Genomic DNA, 19,216 nt, shown 5'->3' with positions numbered 1-19,216 from the left:
GGCATCCTAAGGGCTGCCATGTTGGTAGACGGTGAGGGCAGAGCATACAGAGAAAGGAGAGTCTGTTTCTTTCTGAGCTCATTCCTTCATGTGCTTGTGTGTGCCCCTTTTTCTCCTAGTAGCTAATACAGACTTTGAAAAGCATTGGAGTCTGGTTAACTCCCAGTGTTCGTTGAGTACCACAGGAAAGTGAAGAGTGAGCTAGGCCTGTCCTTTGGATGGAAAATGTAGTTTTTAGGCTCCTTGGCTATTGAAGGAACAACATGAGTGTGCAAATGGGAAATCCTGGGTTTAATTGCCACGCCAATTAAAATTCTATGTGTTGCTTAGATAAGAAACCAGTTCCCATATGGTGGGTCATCACTGTAGACTGTCTCACCAGCAACACTTGAGAAAGGGAAAACAACATTAAGAACAAATCAGCTTGTTGCTGTTGGCTGCAAGAAAAAGTATACCTGCACACTGCCACTGGGAGAGCTCTGCTCCCCAAGGAACTTCAGGGTTAGTTTAGTGGAAACAACTGGAAAGTCACTTGCTTCAAGGCCTTTGTCACCAACATCTCTCACATGTCTTTTCCTTCCTATCCACTCAACAAAAAGTAAAAGCTCATCTCAGCAGAACTGTCCAGTGGAAATGATGCAGTGGGGACACTGGTGTTGGCAATAGCTTTCGTGTCAGGGTCAGCAAGCGCTTTGGAAACTACATGGATAAATGTGTTTGCTGATTTTCCTCTGTCTTGTGGCCCACAGCAGAGATTTGAATGAGTCCAAGAAAAGCCTCTGAATGTAATCAAAAAGCATTGCTGGAAGTTCACATTTCTTCTCTCAGCACTCTTGCTGGCTAACTGTGCAGGTCACACATCTCTGCGAGCAGAGGTGGTGCTCCTCCTAATGTGATTCTTGGCACTAGGCTGGAGCACTGAGTTAATGCTGACTCTGCAGGCCCTGCTGCCAGTGGTACTTTGTCATGGCTGTGTGCCTGTCCTCTGGTAGGCTTACTGAACAGAACTGATGCTGTGTTGCTTATGGAGTTTAGGAACCAAAGCCAACTAGTTAGAAACAAAAGTCTTCCTCAGAGAAACTTGGCAGACGGGAGATGGTTTATCTGATGTTGCATAATTGTTTCTCTCTATGAGGCTCTGACGTTCTTGGGGGTTTTTGACTGCAGAATATACAAAGATGGCTTACAACCTGGAGAGGTGTTTCCACCGAGCAATGATGAAGCACTTCCCTGGGGAAGATGGAGACACTGATGAGGAGTTTTGGATCAGAGAGGACGGGAGACGAGAGAAGAGGAGCCGGCGCTCCGGCCGCTCCGGCACAGGCAGTGTCTGGACTCGGTCACGAGACCCAGATGGGCCTGGCAAGAGACAGCAACGCCTGGAAAATGGAGGAAAACCTCCACCATATCGAGCTACTTCCAGGGCTCCTGCTTCTTCCTCCTCTTCCTCTTCCTCCTCCTTCTCGTCGTCCTCTGTAGATGACCCAAGTGGCACCTCAATGCCGACTACTCGAGAAGTGGGCCCTTCCAATGGGCGAGGCTTCCCCCGCTCCCTGCAGTACGGCGGCATGCCCAGCCCTGTGCCACATCCTGGACAGATGGTAAGGAGCAGTTCCTGCTGTCCTTTGCCCATCAGGCCGAGAGAGGGAGGGAGGGAAAGGGGAATGGAGCTTCCTACCATTAAATCCTTAGTGCATGTCAGGAACCTTTTCCCAGAGATAAAGGGTCAGAGGTATGGTTCCTCCAAGTGAAACTTTTCAGCCCTTAGATTTAAACTGGTACAATTTAAGTCTTTTCCACACTAGGTGGGAGCAATCTCCTAATGTTACCCATGGCTGGCATGTCCCAGTGTAGGCTTGCACAAACTAGTTCTGCCAGTTCTCTTCTCTCCTCGGAGAGTTACCCCAGTGTGCATGGAAAGCTGTAACATTTCTTCCCTTACCCCCCAGTTTATGAAGCTGAACAAGCTGGTCTTCTTTTGTCTCAATTGTTTACAGATGCCTGGTAACTTCGTGCCATCTGTGTACTACTGCATTTCGTGCCTTGGGTATTTATAAAAGCAGTGAACTAAATCAAACAAAGGCCACCCTGGACTGCAGCAGTGACCTATCTTTAGCCCAGTGTTTCTTCTCTGAATGCCACCTGTTCTGCCTCCCTTCTGAGCTGTTCCTCACCCATCCTTCATTGCCTTTTCCATTTTAGCCAGTGATGGCTTGTGGTGTGATCTATCTGCTGTTCCCCTGAGATCTAGGCTATCCCTTGCCCTTTTAGCTAGAGACAAAACAAAATTTTTAGAGTGATTCTTGTGCTGCAGATAGTGCGAGGCATTGGGTATTTTGAAGGAAATCCAGCACATTCCCTGTTGTCTTCCTGCTTCCATATTCTTGGGGTCCATTCCTCTTCTTGAAGCAAACCACTGCCCCCTCCAGTCGTCTTGCTTGCTCTCCAGTATTTGGGTGGTGAGTGAGTGTATTGCAGCCTTAAGTCCGGGGGTGAGTGGCTGAGGTGTGAGATAGTGGCTTTGATAAGGCTGTGTCCCCTTGGAGAAGAGGGTGTACAGGTTTTCCATGGTACCTCCAAAACAGTCCAGCTCCTCATCCCCGTGGTTACTCCAGCCTTGCCTTCCCCTCACCTGCAGTATTTCTGCTGCTTCTATGCGCTTCACAAATTGTTTTATTTCTCCCCCCTGCACCCCTCCCCATCCCTCAGAGACCAGCGGTGCCAGGAACGTTTGGTCCTTTGCGTGGATCCGATCCCACAAAACTGTACGGCTCTCCGCGAGTGCCTGAGCCCCATCCCGGAGAGCCGCTCCAGCAGCACCAGCACTTTGCCATGCAGGTACGACCCTCCTGCCGAGGGCTGCAGCACCCCAGGCCCCGCAGGTGTGGTGGCTCTCACTGAGACCCCCTCTCTCTCCGCAGCCGGCCGTGGGACTGAGCGAGCACCGCGGGCACCGGCTGGGCACTCCGGAGAAGCAGGCGTGCGCGGCACCGGCCCACGTGGCCGGGCTGGGTCCCCGGCCGGGCTCCCTGCAGCTGGGCCGCGTGGGCGGCCCCCCGCCCGACGCCGTCTATCCGCCAGCCCAGTTCCAGCAGGGCTTCCTCCCACCACGGCACAACGGGCCCCCCATGAAGCCGCCGGAGGGCTCCGAGGTCCCCCAGGACACATGTACCGGCCCTACAAGTACCTGAACCGCGCGCATCCGGCCCTGTGGAACGGCAGCCACGGCCCCGCTGGCCAGGCTGCCATGGGCCCGGAGGAGAAGGCGCCCATGGGGCCGGGGCCCTCGCTCCAGCCCCGTGTTCTGGTCATATGATGGACCCCCGGGCCATGAGGCCGGCCGCTGCCTCCGAGCCAGTGGAGCGAGCAATCGAATTTCCTACCTCACGGGGTGCCTCCCTCAGGGTACATCCGACCGCCCGGGAAAGCCGCCGGTCAGAGGATGCCGCAGCCGCGCCCGCTCTGTTTGGAGGACCACCTCAGGTTCCAAGAGGGTGCCAGGGCGGGGACTCCATGCTGGACAGCCCGGAGATGATCGCCATGCAGCAGCTGTCCTCCCGCGTGTGCCCGCCGGGTGTGCCTTACCACCCTCGCCAGCCGCCCCCGCCGCACCTCCCCGGGCCCTTTCCCCAGCTGGCTCACGCCGCCTCCGCCGGCGGCCAGCCCCCAAAACCCGTCAATGGGGAACGGGAGCTCGCAGGATCCAACCGGCCAGACCATGGACATGGACAGCAACCAAGGTAACGCCCTGAGTGCCCACTGGTAGCACTTGACCTTCCCTGCCTGCATCTGTCGCCTTCACCTCCCAGAAAATAAGTCAGATCTTGTTTAAATACTTGGGGGGGGAGCAGAGTTTTTACGCATATTTTAATTTTTTTAATGTAAATTGAAATATATTTTCTACTCTGACCACTGCTTAGATTTTTCTAGGACTGTTTTGTTTCACTGTAGCCTGCCAGAGGTCCCCTCTGTCCCAGCTTTACCTGCAAGTTATCAGTTTGCCACAGGGTGTAAATGCAAAGCATAGGCTGTGATGCTTCTAGAGCTCACCTGGAGTTAATGTAAATATTGGATCTGCAGAGAGTTAGGTAAGGAGAGGAGATGTTATGTGAATAAATGTCTCAAATATACTCCTTTGAGCGTGTGTCAGTATGGCTTCTCCTCTTAAATGCACATCTGCCTTATGAGCTCTCAGCATCTTAAAATCTTCACACACCAGGACTGCCCAAAAGCCCCTGAGCAGCTGTATTAGTTCAGGTGGGATGGCAGCATGTCATGCTTGCCCTCACCAGTTTCTTTCTGGTTGAATTTCATTTGTTCTATCCGGTAAACTACAGATAATAATAAAAAAAAAAAAAAAAGAACCTTAAAAATAAAACCTGAAGTAGAGATCAAAAAAATTCAGAGATCAAAAAAAATTTTTTTCATTAATTCTAGCTGGTAAACTAGAGATCAAAACCCTTGCATCTTTTATCAATCCCTTGTGTGCCTTGCACTAAGAGGAAACTCTTTCCTTGTGTGGCATTGCTTAAAAGTTATCATCATTTAGCTTGCTGGATGCAGAACAGAGACAGGGGAGAGCGTTGAGTGATTGCGGGACAGGGTAGTCACATCTCCAAACCACAGTTGGAGTGATCATCTCTGCAGCATCTCAGGGTGTGGTGGTGGTTCTGCCAAAGCTGTGGGCAAACAGGGTTTGTGGAGGGTGGGCTTAAATTCAATGTTAAGAGGAAATTCTTTACTGTGGGGATGGGAAGGCACTGACAGATTGCCCAGAGAAGCTGTGGATACCACATCCACACCCTGAAAGTGTTCAAGACCAGGCTGGATGAACAATCTGACCTAGTGGAAGGTGTCCCTTTCCTTAGCAAGGGGGGTTGCAACCACATGATCTTCCAACCCAAACTGTTCTGTAAGTCTATGACCAGAAGGGGTAAGGCAGCCTGAAATCAAGCTGCCACTACACCAACACCTCATGTTGCCGTCAGGTGGACCCCAACTCTGCCTCTCCTTTAGGCAGCCTCTGCACACCTCTGTGTCAGACCAAACACATGCCCTGTTACTCCAGGGGGGCTGTGACTTAGCGGTGGCTTGCAAACTGCAGTGTCCACCTGTGCCATCTTTCAGAGGGAGACACAACCTCATGAGCAGTTCTTAAAAGAGAACTTTTAAAAGAAGCAGCTATTAAAGGTCACTCAAATTTGCAAAAATTAGGCATGTGTGTGACTTTCTTCCCTCTCTTTCAGTGGAGACACCGGCAGGCATGGACGAGAAGGCTCAGTGCATCAGCATTCCCGACGGGGCCTACGCCAAACTCCTACCTCATCCCAAGCCCCCGCTGCCCATGGAGTGCACGAGGCGCGCCTTGCCCCCGGATGGGGAGGGGGATGGCCCTGGTGTGAAGGGCGACCTGAAGGCAGGGCAGGGCAAAGGCGCGTGGTCGGCAGAGAGCGGCTACGCCGGCGACCCGGGCTGCGTGAGGGACCTGGTGCCCACCTCCGAAAGAGGGGGTCCCCTGCCTCAGAATGGGGCGGCAGGTGAGGGGCCGGCAGCCGGCCCTGAGGGGAAGGGGCTGGCTGCCAACCTGCTGGAGAAGCCCCTCTGTGGCGGGGGAAAGGCTCTGCCTGAAGCAGCCGTGCCTTGCATGGGACAGGGCACCGGCCTGCCCGGCGTGGATGCCACCTCCATGGGGGCCACCCCCAACCAGTTTCATCCTCTCTACATGTCCGGTCTGGAATACCCGAATTCAGCAGGGCGGTACCACATCAACCCAAGCCTGCAGGGGTTCAGCCCCATGATGGGGGGGAAGCCACCTCCTCCTGCCTCCCATCCCCAGCATTTTCCCCCACGGGGTTTCCAGCCAAGCAGCGCCCACCCCGGCGTCTTCCCGCGGTATCGGCCCCCCCAGGGAATGCCGTATCCTTACCAGCCGCAGCCTCAACCCTCATACCACCACTACCAGCGACCGCCCTACTACGGCTGCCCACAGGGCTACTCGGACTGGCAGAGACCTCTCCACCCCCAGGCCAGCCCCAGTGGGCACCCCAGCGCGCACCCGCCCCTGGCCAGGCCCCCTTTCCCGGAGCGGGGCTCTGCCGGCGGCCTGCAGGGCTGCGAGGCACTGAGCGCCGCCCTGGCCTCTCCCACCCGCATGGACATAGCAAGTGCCAAAGAGGTTTCTCCAAGCAACGGGCAGGAGCTGGGGCCTGAAGATGAGAAGTCCGAGGAGTCCCAGGAAAGACCGGAGAGTCCCAAAGAGTTTCTTGATTTGGACAACCACAATGCAGCTACTAAGAGGCAGAGCTCGGTGGCAGCGGGGGAGTTCCTCTATGGAGCCCCCCCCCACACCTGGGTGCAGGGATGGGATTCGGCCCTTCAGCTTTCCCTCCCCATGGGGTGATGCTACAGACTGGCTCTCCTTATGGATCCCGGCATCCTGCCAGCCACTTCCAGCCCAGGACGTATGGATCGCCCATGAATGCTCACCTGTCTCACCATCCAGCCTCCAGCCAGGCCAATGGCCTCTCTCAGGAGGGCCCCCTGTACCGCTGCCGAGAGGAGAACGTGGGTCACTTTCAGGCCTTGCTGATGGAGCAGAGAGGCAGTGGAGGTGGCATGGGGGGGCCACCCCAGGACTTGTATAGACCCTCGGGGTAAGATCGTGTTTTCTGCAAGAAGGAGAGGTGGGAGGGGGGTGATGCCTGGGTGACCATCAGTGTTGGATACCCTTGAAGGGATATGGCTTGAAGTCACAGGAGATGGCAAGCGAAGTTGAACAGGTGGCTCTTAGAGTAAGAGGTCTGCTAAGATGGAGAGAGAGTCTCATTGCATCTCCTTAAAACAAGGAGCACACGCTGTCATGTGTTAGCCTGTTAGCCTGCCCCGTCCATCCCCACACCAGTGCTGTGTTTCACCAGGCAGTGTTTTGTTAATGTGTCGTCCAGGGTTGAGCTTCTCTTAATCACACGGAGTCTTGCCATTTTCTTTGCAAGTGTTTTATTTCACATTGCTTCTAGTGGGGCAGAATCACTGACTAAAGTGGAAGTGTGCCTCTTGTTATGAACACCTTTAATGTTGCCTTCTTTTTCCCTCCTCTTGCTTTGCCCCTCCTCTCTGTGTCAAATTTCCATCACAGAAAGTTACTTCTCACTGAGTCTGCATAAGACATTTTATTCCCAAGTGGAAAATACTGCTACTCCAAAAATTCCCTGTTCAGTTCTTATGAATGTGCTTCAACTGTTACTGTTTTATCATCATCACAGCATGACAGTCCTTCCTTCTTCTAGTATTCAGGGAACTTGGCTCACAGCTAAGCCATTGGGGGAATGGCATGGGTTGAGGGCTGTGTTTTGGGGGAAGCCAGACAGAATATACAAGACAAATGCTTGTATGCTAATGTTGTATGTATGCCTTCAGTGAAGTAGTTTAACGAAGAGTGGGGATTTGCTCCTGACATTCATGTGCTAAAACTCTCTCCATTCAACCTGACTCCAGAATGCAAATGCATCAGGCTCAAGTCCCTTTCCCGAAGATGCCTACAGCAACCATGTCCCGGGAAGATCTGACATCACAAAAACCATCAGCGTTGCCTCTGGATCAAGTAAGGGCTGCTTAGAGAGAGCAGAGCTGAAATGCAGGTCTTCCTCTTCCCAATGGCTAAAGGACTGAGGTGTTTGATGAGGGTGGGAAGAACTGGAGGAAGCTGTGAACTTGGGCAGATCAATAGTGTTAGCTTTTGATCTGGTTGCATGCAATCATGAGGTTATTCCTTTCTAAAGCTGCCAGTTAAAGCCTCCCATTCTTGTTCTTCCTCTTCCAGAGCTAGTCCAAGAAAGAGCGGACTTCATGAAGACGAAAGCCACACGTGATTTGGACAACAGAGAGGAGGGACAGGCCTTGCTCCCACCCTCCCCTTGCCCGAGCAGCATGGAGCTTCCTGGGTCTGTGGAACACGGTGCCGTGCCGGCTTTTGTGTTGGAAACCCGCAGCGGTGCCGGGCCCCAGCCAGCCGAGCAGCTGGCTCGCCATCGCAGGGCACCCCAAACTAGTGGCTTTCCGTGACCGGAGACTGCGTCTCATTCAGGGTTTGAGGGATTTTTTGGGTGGGGAGGGCGGGGGTGGGGGTGGAAACTTTCATTGACTGCTAAACTCAGGTATATTTTTCAGGGTGGAAGAGGACGATGATGGAATTTTACTTGTAGTATTAACGTGTGTGTTTTGGAGCTGGATCCAGTTTACAGAATTTAACCTGTTGCCTTTCTAAATAAATTTCTGTTGTTGGTGAATGTATTGTACATAATGGGGGAGGGGGTGGGCCCAGCTTGTAGTGGGCTTAGCACTGGAGGAATCGTTAACTGTTTACAATCATATCACACTGAAATCTTTCAGGATAGGGTGACGGTTTGGGGGGACTGGGGAGAGGTAAGGAAATGTGTGATGGATGACTTGCTGTCCTCTGCAACCAAGACATGACCCAACAGTTGGTTGACTTAATAGCGGGAATTGCTCAGGAGCATAACATGTCCTCCTCTTTCTCTTGCCTTCTTCCTCCTTCCCCTCTCACCCCCACCTCCACCCCTCTGGATCCAGGGCCTGAGTGCACTTCCAGCTCCTGTCATCATGGGGGAACAAGGAAACCAGGACCAGGAATTGAAACTGGGGCAGGACACCCATGGCATTGTCCCTTCTGCTAGAGTAGTACCCTTCTCCCTGCCTTTCTAATGGAAGAAATGTGTGCTCTAGAAAACAGAAAATGGCATAACTGGTCGTTTTAGAACTTATTTTGGGGAAACTGGTGCAGCTGCAGGTGGAGCAGCACCTCTCCAGTAGAACAAATTTTGTGCAAATCCATACTGCCCTGCTGCCCAAGGAGAGGAGCCAAGTCCCCACCTCTTTCTCTGACCCTGGGCTATATTCACTTCTTAGCAGCAGTGAGGCAGAAAGTGCCACAGGCTTCCTGAGCACTCTTGCTGAGGAGGAAGAGCACGAGGCTGCCTTGGAGGAATGGTAGGATTACTGCAGTGTGAGCCATTTGTTGGATTTGGCATTTGCAAGTTGCAGGTGAACTGGAAAGCACTCATTCAGAGTTAGATGTTGAGGTTGATTGGCTCAGAAATTGAGGGACAAGAGGGCTGCATGCTCGAGTTGAGTTGGTTTAACTTTGTCATCAAGCAGCAGGTCCTACAGGGCCAGTGGCAGCTTCCCTGAGCACAGGCTGCAGGGGCTCTCACCAGTGGCAGTACTGCACTGGGATACCCTGTGTGCCAGTGCTTGGACAGCCACTGCTGTTCAAGTGAGTTCCACAGGAATTCCATCTGCATTTGTTCACATCTTAAAGCCAGCAAGCAGCTGATTATTCTTGGGGAAGCTGGAGTAAAATAGGGGAGTTGTTAAGCTATGAGACTGGGCAGCAAGAGCTGCTGGGAGCATAGCCCTTGTGGGCTGGCTGCTGGCTGCACTGGGAGAGGACAGTGGTTAAAAAGAGGATCTGCCAAGGAGTCGGATGGAGTATGGCAGCAGGAGAAGGACAGAGCAGTGTGCCCTTTAGTCTGTGCTCCCAGCTAGAGGGGGGGATATAGTCTCCAGTTTCTGGAGAATTTTTCTGGCTGCTTTCTTATCTTGGATGGTGTCATCACCCATATCTTCAGCTGGATTGCACCAGGATGCATGACTGTACTGCCTCCATCCTGCTGTGTAGATCTACCACAAGCTGGCAAAGCTGCACACGCAAATGGCAGGTAGCATCTGACTGAGCCATTACTCCTTCTGTCCTAAGCTTTTAGAAGAACAAAAAGCCTAAAAGATGAGAAATATTCTTTCCTGAAATAGTTAGAAAAAGGAAGGACTGCCACGTTAGTGCCCAATGAGCCTCGCTTTTCTGTTGCTGCAGTACTTTTGCCTCTGATGAGCTGTGTAGAGCCAAGGCATTTTCCAAGCCTAAAAGGAGTTAAAATTCTTCATGCAATTGCACAAGTGTGCTTCCAGATGCAGTTCTTACCCTCTGCTGCAGCCAACCTGTGAACTGTAGCTGCTGGCTGCTTAGGCCAGTCAGTTCCCTGGGACATCTGTCAATGTAATGTGAATTACTTCCACTATCTACCTACAGATGCCATTACGTTAGGAAAGGGAAGGTGGGGGTTTTGCTGTGGTTTCTTTTCATTTGTATTCATCTGTCAGGGAGCAGTTGTGACTGGTGGATTGATCTAAACTGGAAGAGATGATCCTGAAGGTTGACCTTTGAGAAATGGGTAACTGCTTTCCTCAGCCAAGAAGATTATGTTGTGTCTTTCCAAATTTGTCCCAAATGTGGCTCCTCAGCTGGCAGTGGTTTTCAGAGGTGCCCCAGCTGCTCCAAAAGGCAGCTCTAGATCCTTCACTGAACAGAGCTACAGAAGCAGTAGTAGATTCTAATGAAAAATTGTGCAAGTACAACTCCTCTTTAAGACAGCAAACCTGGGACAAACACAATTGCTTCTCCTTGTAAAGCAGTCTTTAGTTCACTGTGGATATAAAAATAATTGGAAATAACAGATTTAAAAGCAGAGGAACTGGAAAGTACAACTTGTAGCAAAGCATTGGAAACTCTGGAAATGTGAATGTAGATTCTGCAATGAAGCCCTGCTGTACGTCAGCCTGTCTTCTGTATCACAGACAGCTGAATATTTGAAGTGCCTTTCGTTCAGCCCGTTGTGAATGTTGTGGGACAGGTGGTTTTTAGAAGCTATAAAAATTCTCCAAGCAAGATGAAGCACACTTCATCTGGAACTGGCACTGAAAACGTGGTTCTAGTGGTCTTGGTCTCTGGATGAGTACCAAGCCTCGGTCAAAACAGGAGACAACTAAGGAGGGCAAGAATTGCTTGTGGTCTGCCTAGAGAGCCCAGTGGAGTGTTAGTGATAGATACCCTCACCTGACATGAGGCAAACCTGGGAGAAGGGTTTGACTTGCACATGGTAGACAAAACCAAGTCGTGAAGCTGACTTGTCCAGGCAGGGTTTCTAGGTAAATGGCTTTTGAGGTAGTCAGTAATTTTTGTTGAAGTGGCTAACAAGCTGCTGTTGTGAGGAGAGATGGTTTCTGTTAGAAAAGTACTCATATAGAATACAGGGAACTATGTCTGGGCTTCCCTGAGGACAGGACATGCTGAGCTGGAGAGGTGCTGGTGGAATCTTAGAGCAGAGTTTCCAGACTTTCAAATGCTTTGTTCATAAGTCAGGATTGGTTTGGGGTTTTTTCCCCCCTCTTACAATATCTAGGGATCCTCTGAAAATCAGAGCTTAATCTCTCTAGGTACAATCTGAGCAAATCACAGAAAACTGGCTCCCCTCAGAGGGCACAGCCCTGGGAGAGGATTGCTGAGCTGCAATACCCGTGGAAATGTAAGGAGGAGCAGATAATGTGAATTTTACGATTTCCCAACCCATGCTGCACAGGGCTGCTTTGTAGATCTCGTGGAAGAGAGGTTTGAGGGATTTAGAAGAGGAACATCGCAGCTCTGTACGTGCAGAGTGCTGTATTGTGCCATGGGTTGGCTTGCAGTGCAGAAGTGTAGCTGCCTTTTAAAATAACATGGCTTTTGAGTGCCATATTTGTGCCACTATCTTTAATCTTTAACACAATACAGAGAAACTCTAGTGCTTCCCCCAGCATTGTTGTAGTACAGTATATTACCAGGTGGTCCTTTTTCAGAAAGCCTCCTGAGCTAGTGACTTTGCCAAATTTCCTGTAGCTATTACTTTTCCCATGTGGAGGATGTGTTTTGCTATAATTATGGATTTCATGTTAAACGAGATTATGTAATACAGAGAACAATTATGATGGTGACCATGCTCAAGCATGACAGAAATTTCCAATATTCTCAGAAGAGCTTTGTATGCGTTTTTAGGCTCTTGCTCTCCCCACCACTTCCTCCTTTCTGAGTGGTGTGTGGTGTTCCCAAGCTCCCGAGATGTCAAGCTGCCTTTGCAAAGGCCATTGTATAAACTCCCTCTGAGACTCTGAAGCTTTGGGTGTCTTAGGTAGTACAGGCCCTGGCAATTTAACTGGAAAGGGCAGTCACTGAGGCTTCACAGTGACTTTTAGCTGTGTTTAGAATGAGTTTGCAGTCTATAAATTCCATGGTGTGACCCACCAAACCACTCAGTAGCAATCTAAGGCACCAGCCTGCAATGAGGAGGACAAGAGAGGAAGGTAAATTTGAAGCTTCAAGGCCCAACTGGTTTGATTTGTGACTTTAAAGTACAAGGAGACACTTTTCTTGGAAGCTTCTGATTCTTTCTTGTCTGCCAAATGCCTTTCTCATGCAGACTTTCTGAAGCAAATCGCCTGTGTATATTTTTGTAAGTGTGGTTTCTCAGGGTCTTGGAGAGCTATCAGCTTTATGATGTCTTATCTGAAAGCAAGTCACAGAGGCTGTCTTTCATTCTGCTGACTGAGGCAGCTCCCCTGCAGGTTCTCACCCCAACACTTCTCCATTTAAAATGAAAGTATAATTAGAAAACAACCTTTCTTTATTTTCTCCACTGTTCCTTGTCAGGCTTTTGTTCATCTCTCTGTTCAGCCAGGGTTGTTTCTTTGTTCTTGATGGCTTCATTGTGCTTTCCTTTTCTGAGAAGACTGTATTGCTGTATGCTCTGTGGATTTTCAGAGAGGGTGCTGAAGTGAGTGACAGGGAGTTGTCATCCCAAAGGGTGGCTTGGAGAAGACCCAACAATGGAATCTGTGATGGTGTAGTTGCTCCTGGTCTCCCTTGCTGCAGAACAACCACGCAACTGGGTCTGCACTTAATCAGAGCAACCCCCTAAAAAGTTTTTATTGTGGTGCATCAGTGGAGTAGAGGACTTTGCTCTTGCAGAATTCCCACCTCCCACTCTGAAAAAGAGCTGGGGAGGGACTCATTTCCAGCTCTCTCTCAGTAGGAGCTCCTGGGAACAACCAGGGCAAGGCTCAGTGCACCCCTAGGCAGGGAAATTCAGGACAGCATTTAATGTATTTGAGACTAGATGGTAACATCCAAGTGTACCTTTGAAGCGAGCTGTGTTGTGCCCTTCCCTTTTTGGTTACTTGTCTTGCCTTGGCTCACATGCAGGGTTTGAGAGACCATGGAGCTTTTTGTAGATCTAACACTGCTGGTCTTGCATTGACTGAGGGCCCTTTTTCCTTCATTTGCAGCAGTGGCCTAGATTTCTTTTGGCAAAGGTCTTCCTCCTTTTGAAACGTGGATATCAAAGTGAACAGTGCATCCAGGAGAGGGCAAGAGCTACGTCCACCGGGGAAAGAGGGGAGAAAGGATTAATTAGGACTGAGGCTTAATTGGGATTTTCACGAGCTCTAGCAAGTCCCTCTGTCCTTTGCCCCTTTTATTTGGAAACACTTGGCTCACTTAGCAGAAGGGCAGTAAGTGGAATATCTTCTAAATGAGAGCAGAACTGACTCCGTGTGAGCACAATTCCCTTGTTGTGAACAAAGTAAGACCAGACAGCCATTGGGGACTCCTTTGGGCATCAAATGAGTAAGAGGCCCGCAGCCACCTGGTGCACTCAAACACTGGAGCACGGCAGGGGAGCAGTGTCCCTTTCTGAAGCCAGCCAGGCAGCTACAGGAGCTCAGGCCTCAACTGGAAAGTCCTCTGATCCCCTTTTGTATCATATGCCAACTCTTCCCCTCTCCTTGCTTCCCAGCTTTCAAGTCTCTTTCCCTCTGCTGGCTTCGCTGCAGTCGGTGGCTGTCGAGTGCAGAGATGACAGCTCACTGCCCACGCGAGCACAAGGGCAGAGGGTTGACCTTGCCAGCTGGCTCCTCTGCACACACATAGACAGCAGGTGGGGAGGGCACATTCACTCTCCTGATGAAATTAAGGTGTCCTCAGTGGCTCATGCGTGTTCTCTTGTGTGCCCCTGGGGTTTGCCACCCAGGCACAGCGGTGTCTGTCCATCTGCCAGTACAAGGATTTGTTCCTGGTCCCACTGCAGGGCTCCCACATGTGATCCTGGCATGTCTACCTCCAGGAGGGTTTAGGTTACAAATGTTTGTGCATATACTGTGTGCAACTGTGAAAACTCTTGTCTCTCCTCCTTGAGGGATCAATGAATGCTGCTGCCTGACTTTTTCCTGAGCAATAATAACACGCAGCAGTGCAACTTTGACCTTCCCATACTGTTTTAGGGCTAAGATGGCTATGGAACACACTGCGGGGGGATCTGCACAGTTTCAGTGGGAAGCAAGGTGCTCTCTGTGGCCCTGCATTTTATCATGCCACGTTCCTGCTTTCCCAGAGACTGGTGGGTTGATTTAGGTAGTCATGAGAGAGCTGGTTGCTGCTTCTGTGTTTGGGAAGGCAGAGAGGGAAGGGAGCAACTGGGTGAAGTTGAGCCTCATCCACAGAGCAGAGCACATGGAAGAGGGGTGGGTGGACCACTGATTTAATGCCTCTGGGGGAGGAGAGTGACCCACTGCTGCTTCACTTGGCATTGCAGGGGAGGTAGTGGGGGAGCCTATGCCACTACGTCCATTCATTTTTCCGAAGTTGGGTAACAGTGGGGTTGTTTTTGTATTATTGTAAGTTTGTAAAGAATGTAATCTGTCTGTCGGGGGCACAAGGAGAAAACGGGGGCCTTTCTCTTTTTGGGTGAGGCTGTTCTTATGTTGCTGTGCTTTTTGTTGTTGGGCAGGGAGGGGTCTAGTGGCCGTGGGGGCAAAAGCCTGGCCCTTGTCAACAGCTTGCAGCTGTCCCAGGGTGACAGGAGGGTGAGCTGAGGCTGCAGCAGAGAACTCCCACACCAAGCTGTGAAAATGCCTCTGCCTGTGTCCCTCAGTGGGGGAAATCTGACCTCTGCAGCGGGGCTCTGTGCTGGCACGTTTTGCTGGGAGCTGGGATGTAACACTCGAGGTCTGGGCTTGCTTGTCCTTGGCTCAATTGGAAACTGAGCTGAGCAGCTGCCCATGCTGTTTAGGAAAGGTTGGACTGGATGGGCTCCATTTATCAGCTCAAGAAGGAGTTCGTGTTGGAGCTGCTCAGCCCAGCACTTCTGTCCCCAGCAGGGCCTCAGGGGCTGCACCTCTCCATCACCTGCTGCCCAGGAGCCCCTGCCTCCCTCCCCATCCTGTAGAGCACAGTGTCAGGGATCCTCTTCTCTCTCCTGCTGCTGCAAAGTTGTGTGAACTTTCCTGGTCAATACTGGAAAGGGGAATGCTATTTATTTTTATATTGTGTATATTTTGTCTTGGTCTGCTGATTACCTTTGTTCCCCAAGAGCGACAGTTACCTCAATAGTTAGTTTAATACTGTGTGTTGGGTAATTTTTTTAAAGAACTTTTTTAAAATCTTGATCCTCGGAGGTCTGTAGATTTTATTTCCATATGAATTGGTTATTTTGTATAAAGTACATTCTTAAAATAGCAATCATCCTTGCTGTATGTGTGTTTTCTTGTCTCCTGGACGGTCTCCCTTTGCAAGGGGAAGCAGATGGGGGTGGGAGGATAACACAGAGGGCTTTTTTTCAGAGAGACAAAGCCCTGGACTGCAGTCAGACACCGTGGTACCACCTGTAATCCATTTACAAGAGAGCACCTGGAAAGCTAATTGGGATCATTTCCCGTTCAGAAGCACAGCTGTCTGCCTATGAACAACCCAGCTCTGGAAATGAGGTGGTGTCACTGCTTTTCCCCCAAAGTCCCTGGTGGGCTGCGGGATTTCCTGCAGCCCAGGTGTGCTTCTCCCCAAAACACCCCGTGCTTTTGGGGCACAGGTAGTCTGTTCCCCCACACCCACGTGAAACCTCTCAGCTTTAAAAGTGGTGGCTGCCCGGAGTGATGCTGCTTCGAAGGAGGAGCTGATGTAGCCTCTGCAATTCCCTTTTGTGCTGATTTCATGATGGCCCTCAGGGGCTGTTAGAGGAATGGAAAGCCTTCGAGCCCATCTGTAGTGGTCCAAATCCATATTGGGCCCCAAAGGACACTTGCTGTTTGCCATTGATTCAATCTCCCATGTGAGATGGGCCAGGGGTTGCAGCCCTCCCAACAGGGAGGTGTTTAAAGACAACTTAGCTGCTTCTCACAGGGGTTTCAGCATCACAGCCGTACTGTTTCATGCTGGAAGGTGCCTGCTGTAGGTGCATGGGGGCAGCTTGCACTTGGCCATTGCTCAGCTGCTCCCTGAAAAAGTAATTTGCTCAGTTCTGCTGATTCAGCAGCTTTGCATCAGGACAAAATTAAGGTGATTTTCCTTAAAAGCTGGTGCCAGCAAACAGAGGCATGTGGGGGTGAACAGCAGAAGGCTGGGGGCACGAAGGCTCCCCAGGTGCATGCTGCAAGCTCTTTCCCTCTCCTCCTCAGCTCTAGCCAGTGAAATCTCCCTCTGTTTCCTCCAGGGCTGGTAACAGACGCTCACATCTCCTGCCAAAACAGCCCTGCAGCGTAGCCTGCTTGCTCCATGGGCTCCATCTGCCCCTCCTGTGGGATCCTCACTGGGGCTGGGGTTGCTCCCAAGCTGAGCACACTCTGCTGGCTCTCAGCACCAGCGCTGCCTCTGCAAAGAGATGCCCAGGAAACATTTGTCTGTGGTGCAGGACTCCATACTCGTTGGCCAAGCCAGGGGCCAGCATCTTTTCTGGCCAATGAAGTTCACAGGAGCACATGTAGGCAACTTCCCATCCTGGGCCTTTGGAGGAGCCTGAGCTGCACCCTGACGTCTTCAGTACCCCAAACCCACCAGCCAGGTGCCAGAGCTGCCCCTGCTGTCCAGGGCAGGCAGATGGAGTTAAACATCCTAGCAGGGCTTTTCCCAGCATGGCTGCAGCTCCAGGCCCTGCAAAGGCTTCTGAGGAGCCGGGCTCCTTGTTCCTGGGGAGGACGAAGGGCTGCTCTCTGTCACGTATCCCCCTGCACAGGGGCCAGAGTTTGGGGTGACAAGAGCAAGCTGTCCAATTTAGGAAGGGGAGGAATTTGGTTGCCCCTGTCAGTCCCAGGAAGTGTTTGGGTCAGAGGGGGTTGGCACGGGGAGATTTTTAATCCTGGGGCTAAGCCGGCACAGAGTGGAGTCAGCACTAATTGGAACCAGTCCTGGGGAAGGGGCAGATGGAGAGCTGCTCCTTTTAGAGCTGCTTTGCAGCCCAGGCAAAGACAAAGCTTATCTGTGCTATAGGAAATGCCATGTCTTGATCTTGACAAGATGCTATCACGAGTGTAACAGGCGGTGTCAAACCAAGCCACGTGCCCCCTTATTTTTTTCTACCTTTTTTTCTACTACTATCCACAATTCTTTATTCTTCTCCTCTTTCCTTACTTCCATGTGTTGGCAAAGCTAATCCCACCCCCTTGTGAAAAAGGGAGCTTTTCTGAGCTCTTAGACTGAGGTTTTAAACCCTCTCTAGCCTCCTTCTCCCTGAGAACAGGGATGCTTCCCAAACTCAGCTTATTTTCCCAAAAAAAGCCATTTCAAAGCAACTTACTTGTTCATATAGGCTTGAATTGGGGATGGATTTGATGAATCAGTTTCAATAGGGACCAGTTCAGTGACCAGTTTGGGTGTGGAAATAAATGGCAGCCACTCACCCCCATGATGGGGCAGACCCTGGGGAAAGCTCTGACTCCAGGCAAGCTTTGCTACAGCTGGAGGATGATGAATCTTTCAAAAATTCCTAATGGTGAGGGAAGAACCGGAGTGTATTTGGCACCATCAGTGGATTTTGGGGGTTTTGGGTTTGGGTTTTGGTTGGTTTGGAGGTTTGGTTTGTTTTTTTTTTTTGGGGGGGGGGGGTGGTGTTAGTTGGTTTTGTGTATTTCTCTAAAAAATAAACCATCTTGCAGGTAAAGTTCCTATCTTGAATTTTCCCATTGCTTTAGCATGGGAGAGACTACCTCGCACAGAAAGGCAGGACTAGGGCATTTGGGATAGCTCAGAAAGCCTCTGTTTTAGGCTAAAACAAATTATTTCTAATAGCAGAAATGTTCAGTTACGGGTATTAGGAAAAATAAATGCACTCATAAGTTCAAAATTTTTTTTTTTTTTTCCCCACATTGAGATGTAAAATGCAACTTCTCCAAGCAGGTGGGGATCTCTTAAAGGGTGGGACCCTGCTGTATCCCCTCCAGCCCTCAAACCTGCAGATTTGCTTGGTGGAGAAGTCAGAGGCAGAGGAGGGCAAAGCAAAGCCATTGGCCTGGTGGGCAGCTCCCACCCGTGCCTGGTGAGAATGTACCTGAACCCCTTGTTCCCAGCCATAGGCTTGGTCTGAGGTACAGTGGTGGTGCCTGGATATTTATACACTCACGAAACGAGTATTAAGGTCTCCTAAGAGCTAAAATAAAAGTAAACTTGTTCTGGACCATAACAAGAGCCCCCAAATGGGGACTTGCAAGGGCCCTTTCTTCGCCCGGCAGCAAAGAGACAGAGAGGTTTTGCTGGAGGAGAGGGAGGAGGTGGGAAGGGGCAGTGGCCGGGGCTTGCCGTGGGCTGGGGCAGCGTTTCAGGGCTGCTCCCTCCTCTCCTGTCAGCTCCCGGAAGCCTCGTGTTCCCTGGCCACTTTTTAAAATGCCTTTTCCAAAGAGACTGCCAGGGCGGAGGGATCATAAAAAGTTCACCCCCTTGTCACAAATGCTCCCGTCCTTCCGGGGCCGGTGGGCAAAAGTTGTTAGCAATTTCCTCGGGCCGTGACCTTTGTTTTGACCATGGCAGAGGAGGATTGCAATCCATCAAACGCTGGCCTGGCCTGGGGAGAGGGCTGAGTGGAGAAGGGGGAGCCTTTACAAGGGGCAGGGGGCACAAGGACACAGTTTTGCCCCTCAGGTTTGGTGAGGAGGCAGGGGGAATGCCTCGCTGCTGGCTCAGCTGGAAACTCAAGCTTCCCGACGTGGGATGCAGCGAGGGAAACTTCATTGTGTGGGCCACAAGAGAGATTTGAGAGTTTGCTTTCATTTTCTTTCCCAAGAGGGACACTGGATTACAATTTGCTGCATCAGTAGAGTGGGGAAAGATGCGTTGCAGAGCTTGTGCCCAGAGCCAGCCCTGCAGACCAGCCGGCTGCATCAGCAGCGTAATTCCAGCAGGAACTTGGGCAAAATGGGAGATGCCAGTAGATTTACAACCTCCCAAGTCCCAGCCTCTGTTGGTCCCCGGCTTTTCCAGGTTGCATGGGTGCTTGGAAGATCCCGGAGGACTGTGTTTTGTTAGGAAAATCAGCGGCAAACTAGAAGTGCCCCCTGGGAAATGGCTGGCTCC

The 19,216-nt window shown here is 51.0% G+C and overlaps 1 protein-coding gene across 1 annotated transcript in view; it reads left to right on the top strand.

Annotated features, from left to right (window-relative positions):
- LOC104692291 (cat eye syndrome critical region protein 2) overlaps positions 1-15,400 on the top strand; it is a 100,998-nt gene extending 85,598 nt beyond the window's left edge. Inside the window, 12 exon segments of the mRNA XM_039571042.1 lie at positions 1,168-1,601; positions 2,710-2,838; positions 2,922-3,150; positions 3,153-3,302; positions 3,305-3,339; positions 3,341-3,452; positions 3,455-3,678; positions 3,680-3,740; positions 5,247-6,332; positions 6,335-6,653; positions 7,495-7,600; positions 7,820-15,400. Of these exon segments, the coding sequence (XP_039426976.1) occupies positions 1,168-1,601; positions 2,710-2,838; positions 2,922-3,150; positions 3,153-3,302; positions 3,305-3,339; positions 3,341-3,452; positions 3,455-3,678; positions 3,680-3,740; positions 5,247-6,332; positions 6,335-6,653; positions 7,495-7,600; positions 7,820-7,825 (2,891 nt within the window). The 3' untranslated portion in view covers positions 7,826-15,400.
- The last annotated feature ends 3,816 nt before the right edge of the window (positions 15,401-19,216 follow it).

The sequence above is a fragment of the Corvus cornix genome, chromosome 1A (genome assembly GCF_000738735.6).
Source record: "Corvus cornix cornix isolate S_Up_H32 chromosome 1A, ASM73873v5, whole genome shotgun sequence".
Lineage (NCBI taxonomy): Eukaryota > Metazoa > Chordata > Aves > Passeriformes > Corvidae > Corvus > Corvus cornix.
This window is presented reverse-complemented; position numbering and strand designations above follow the sequence as displayed.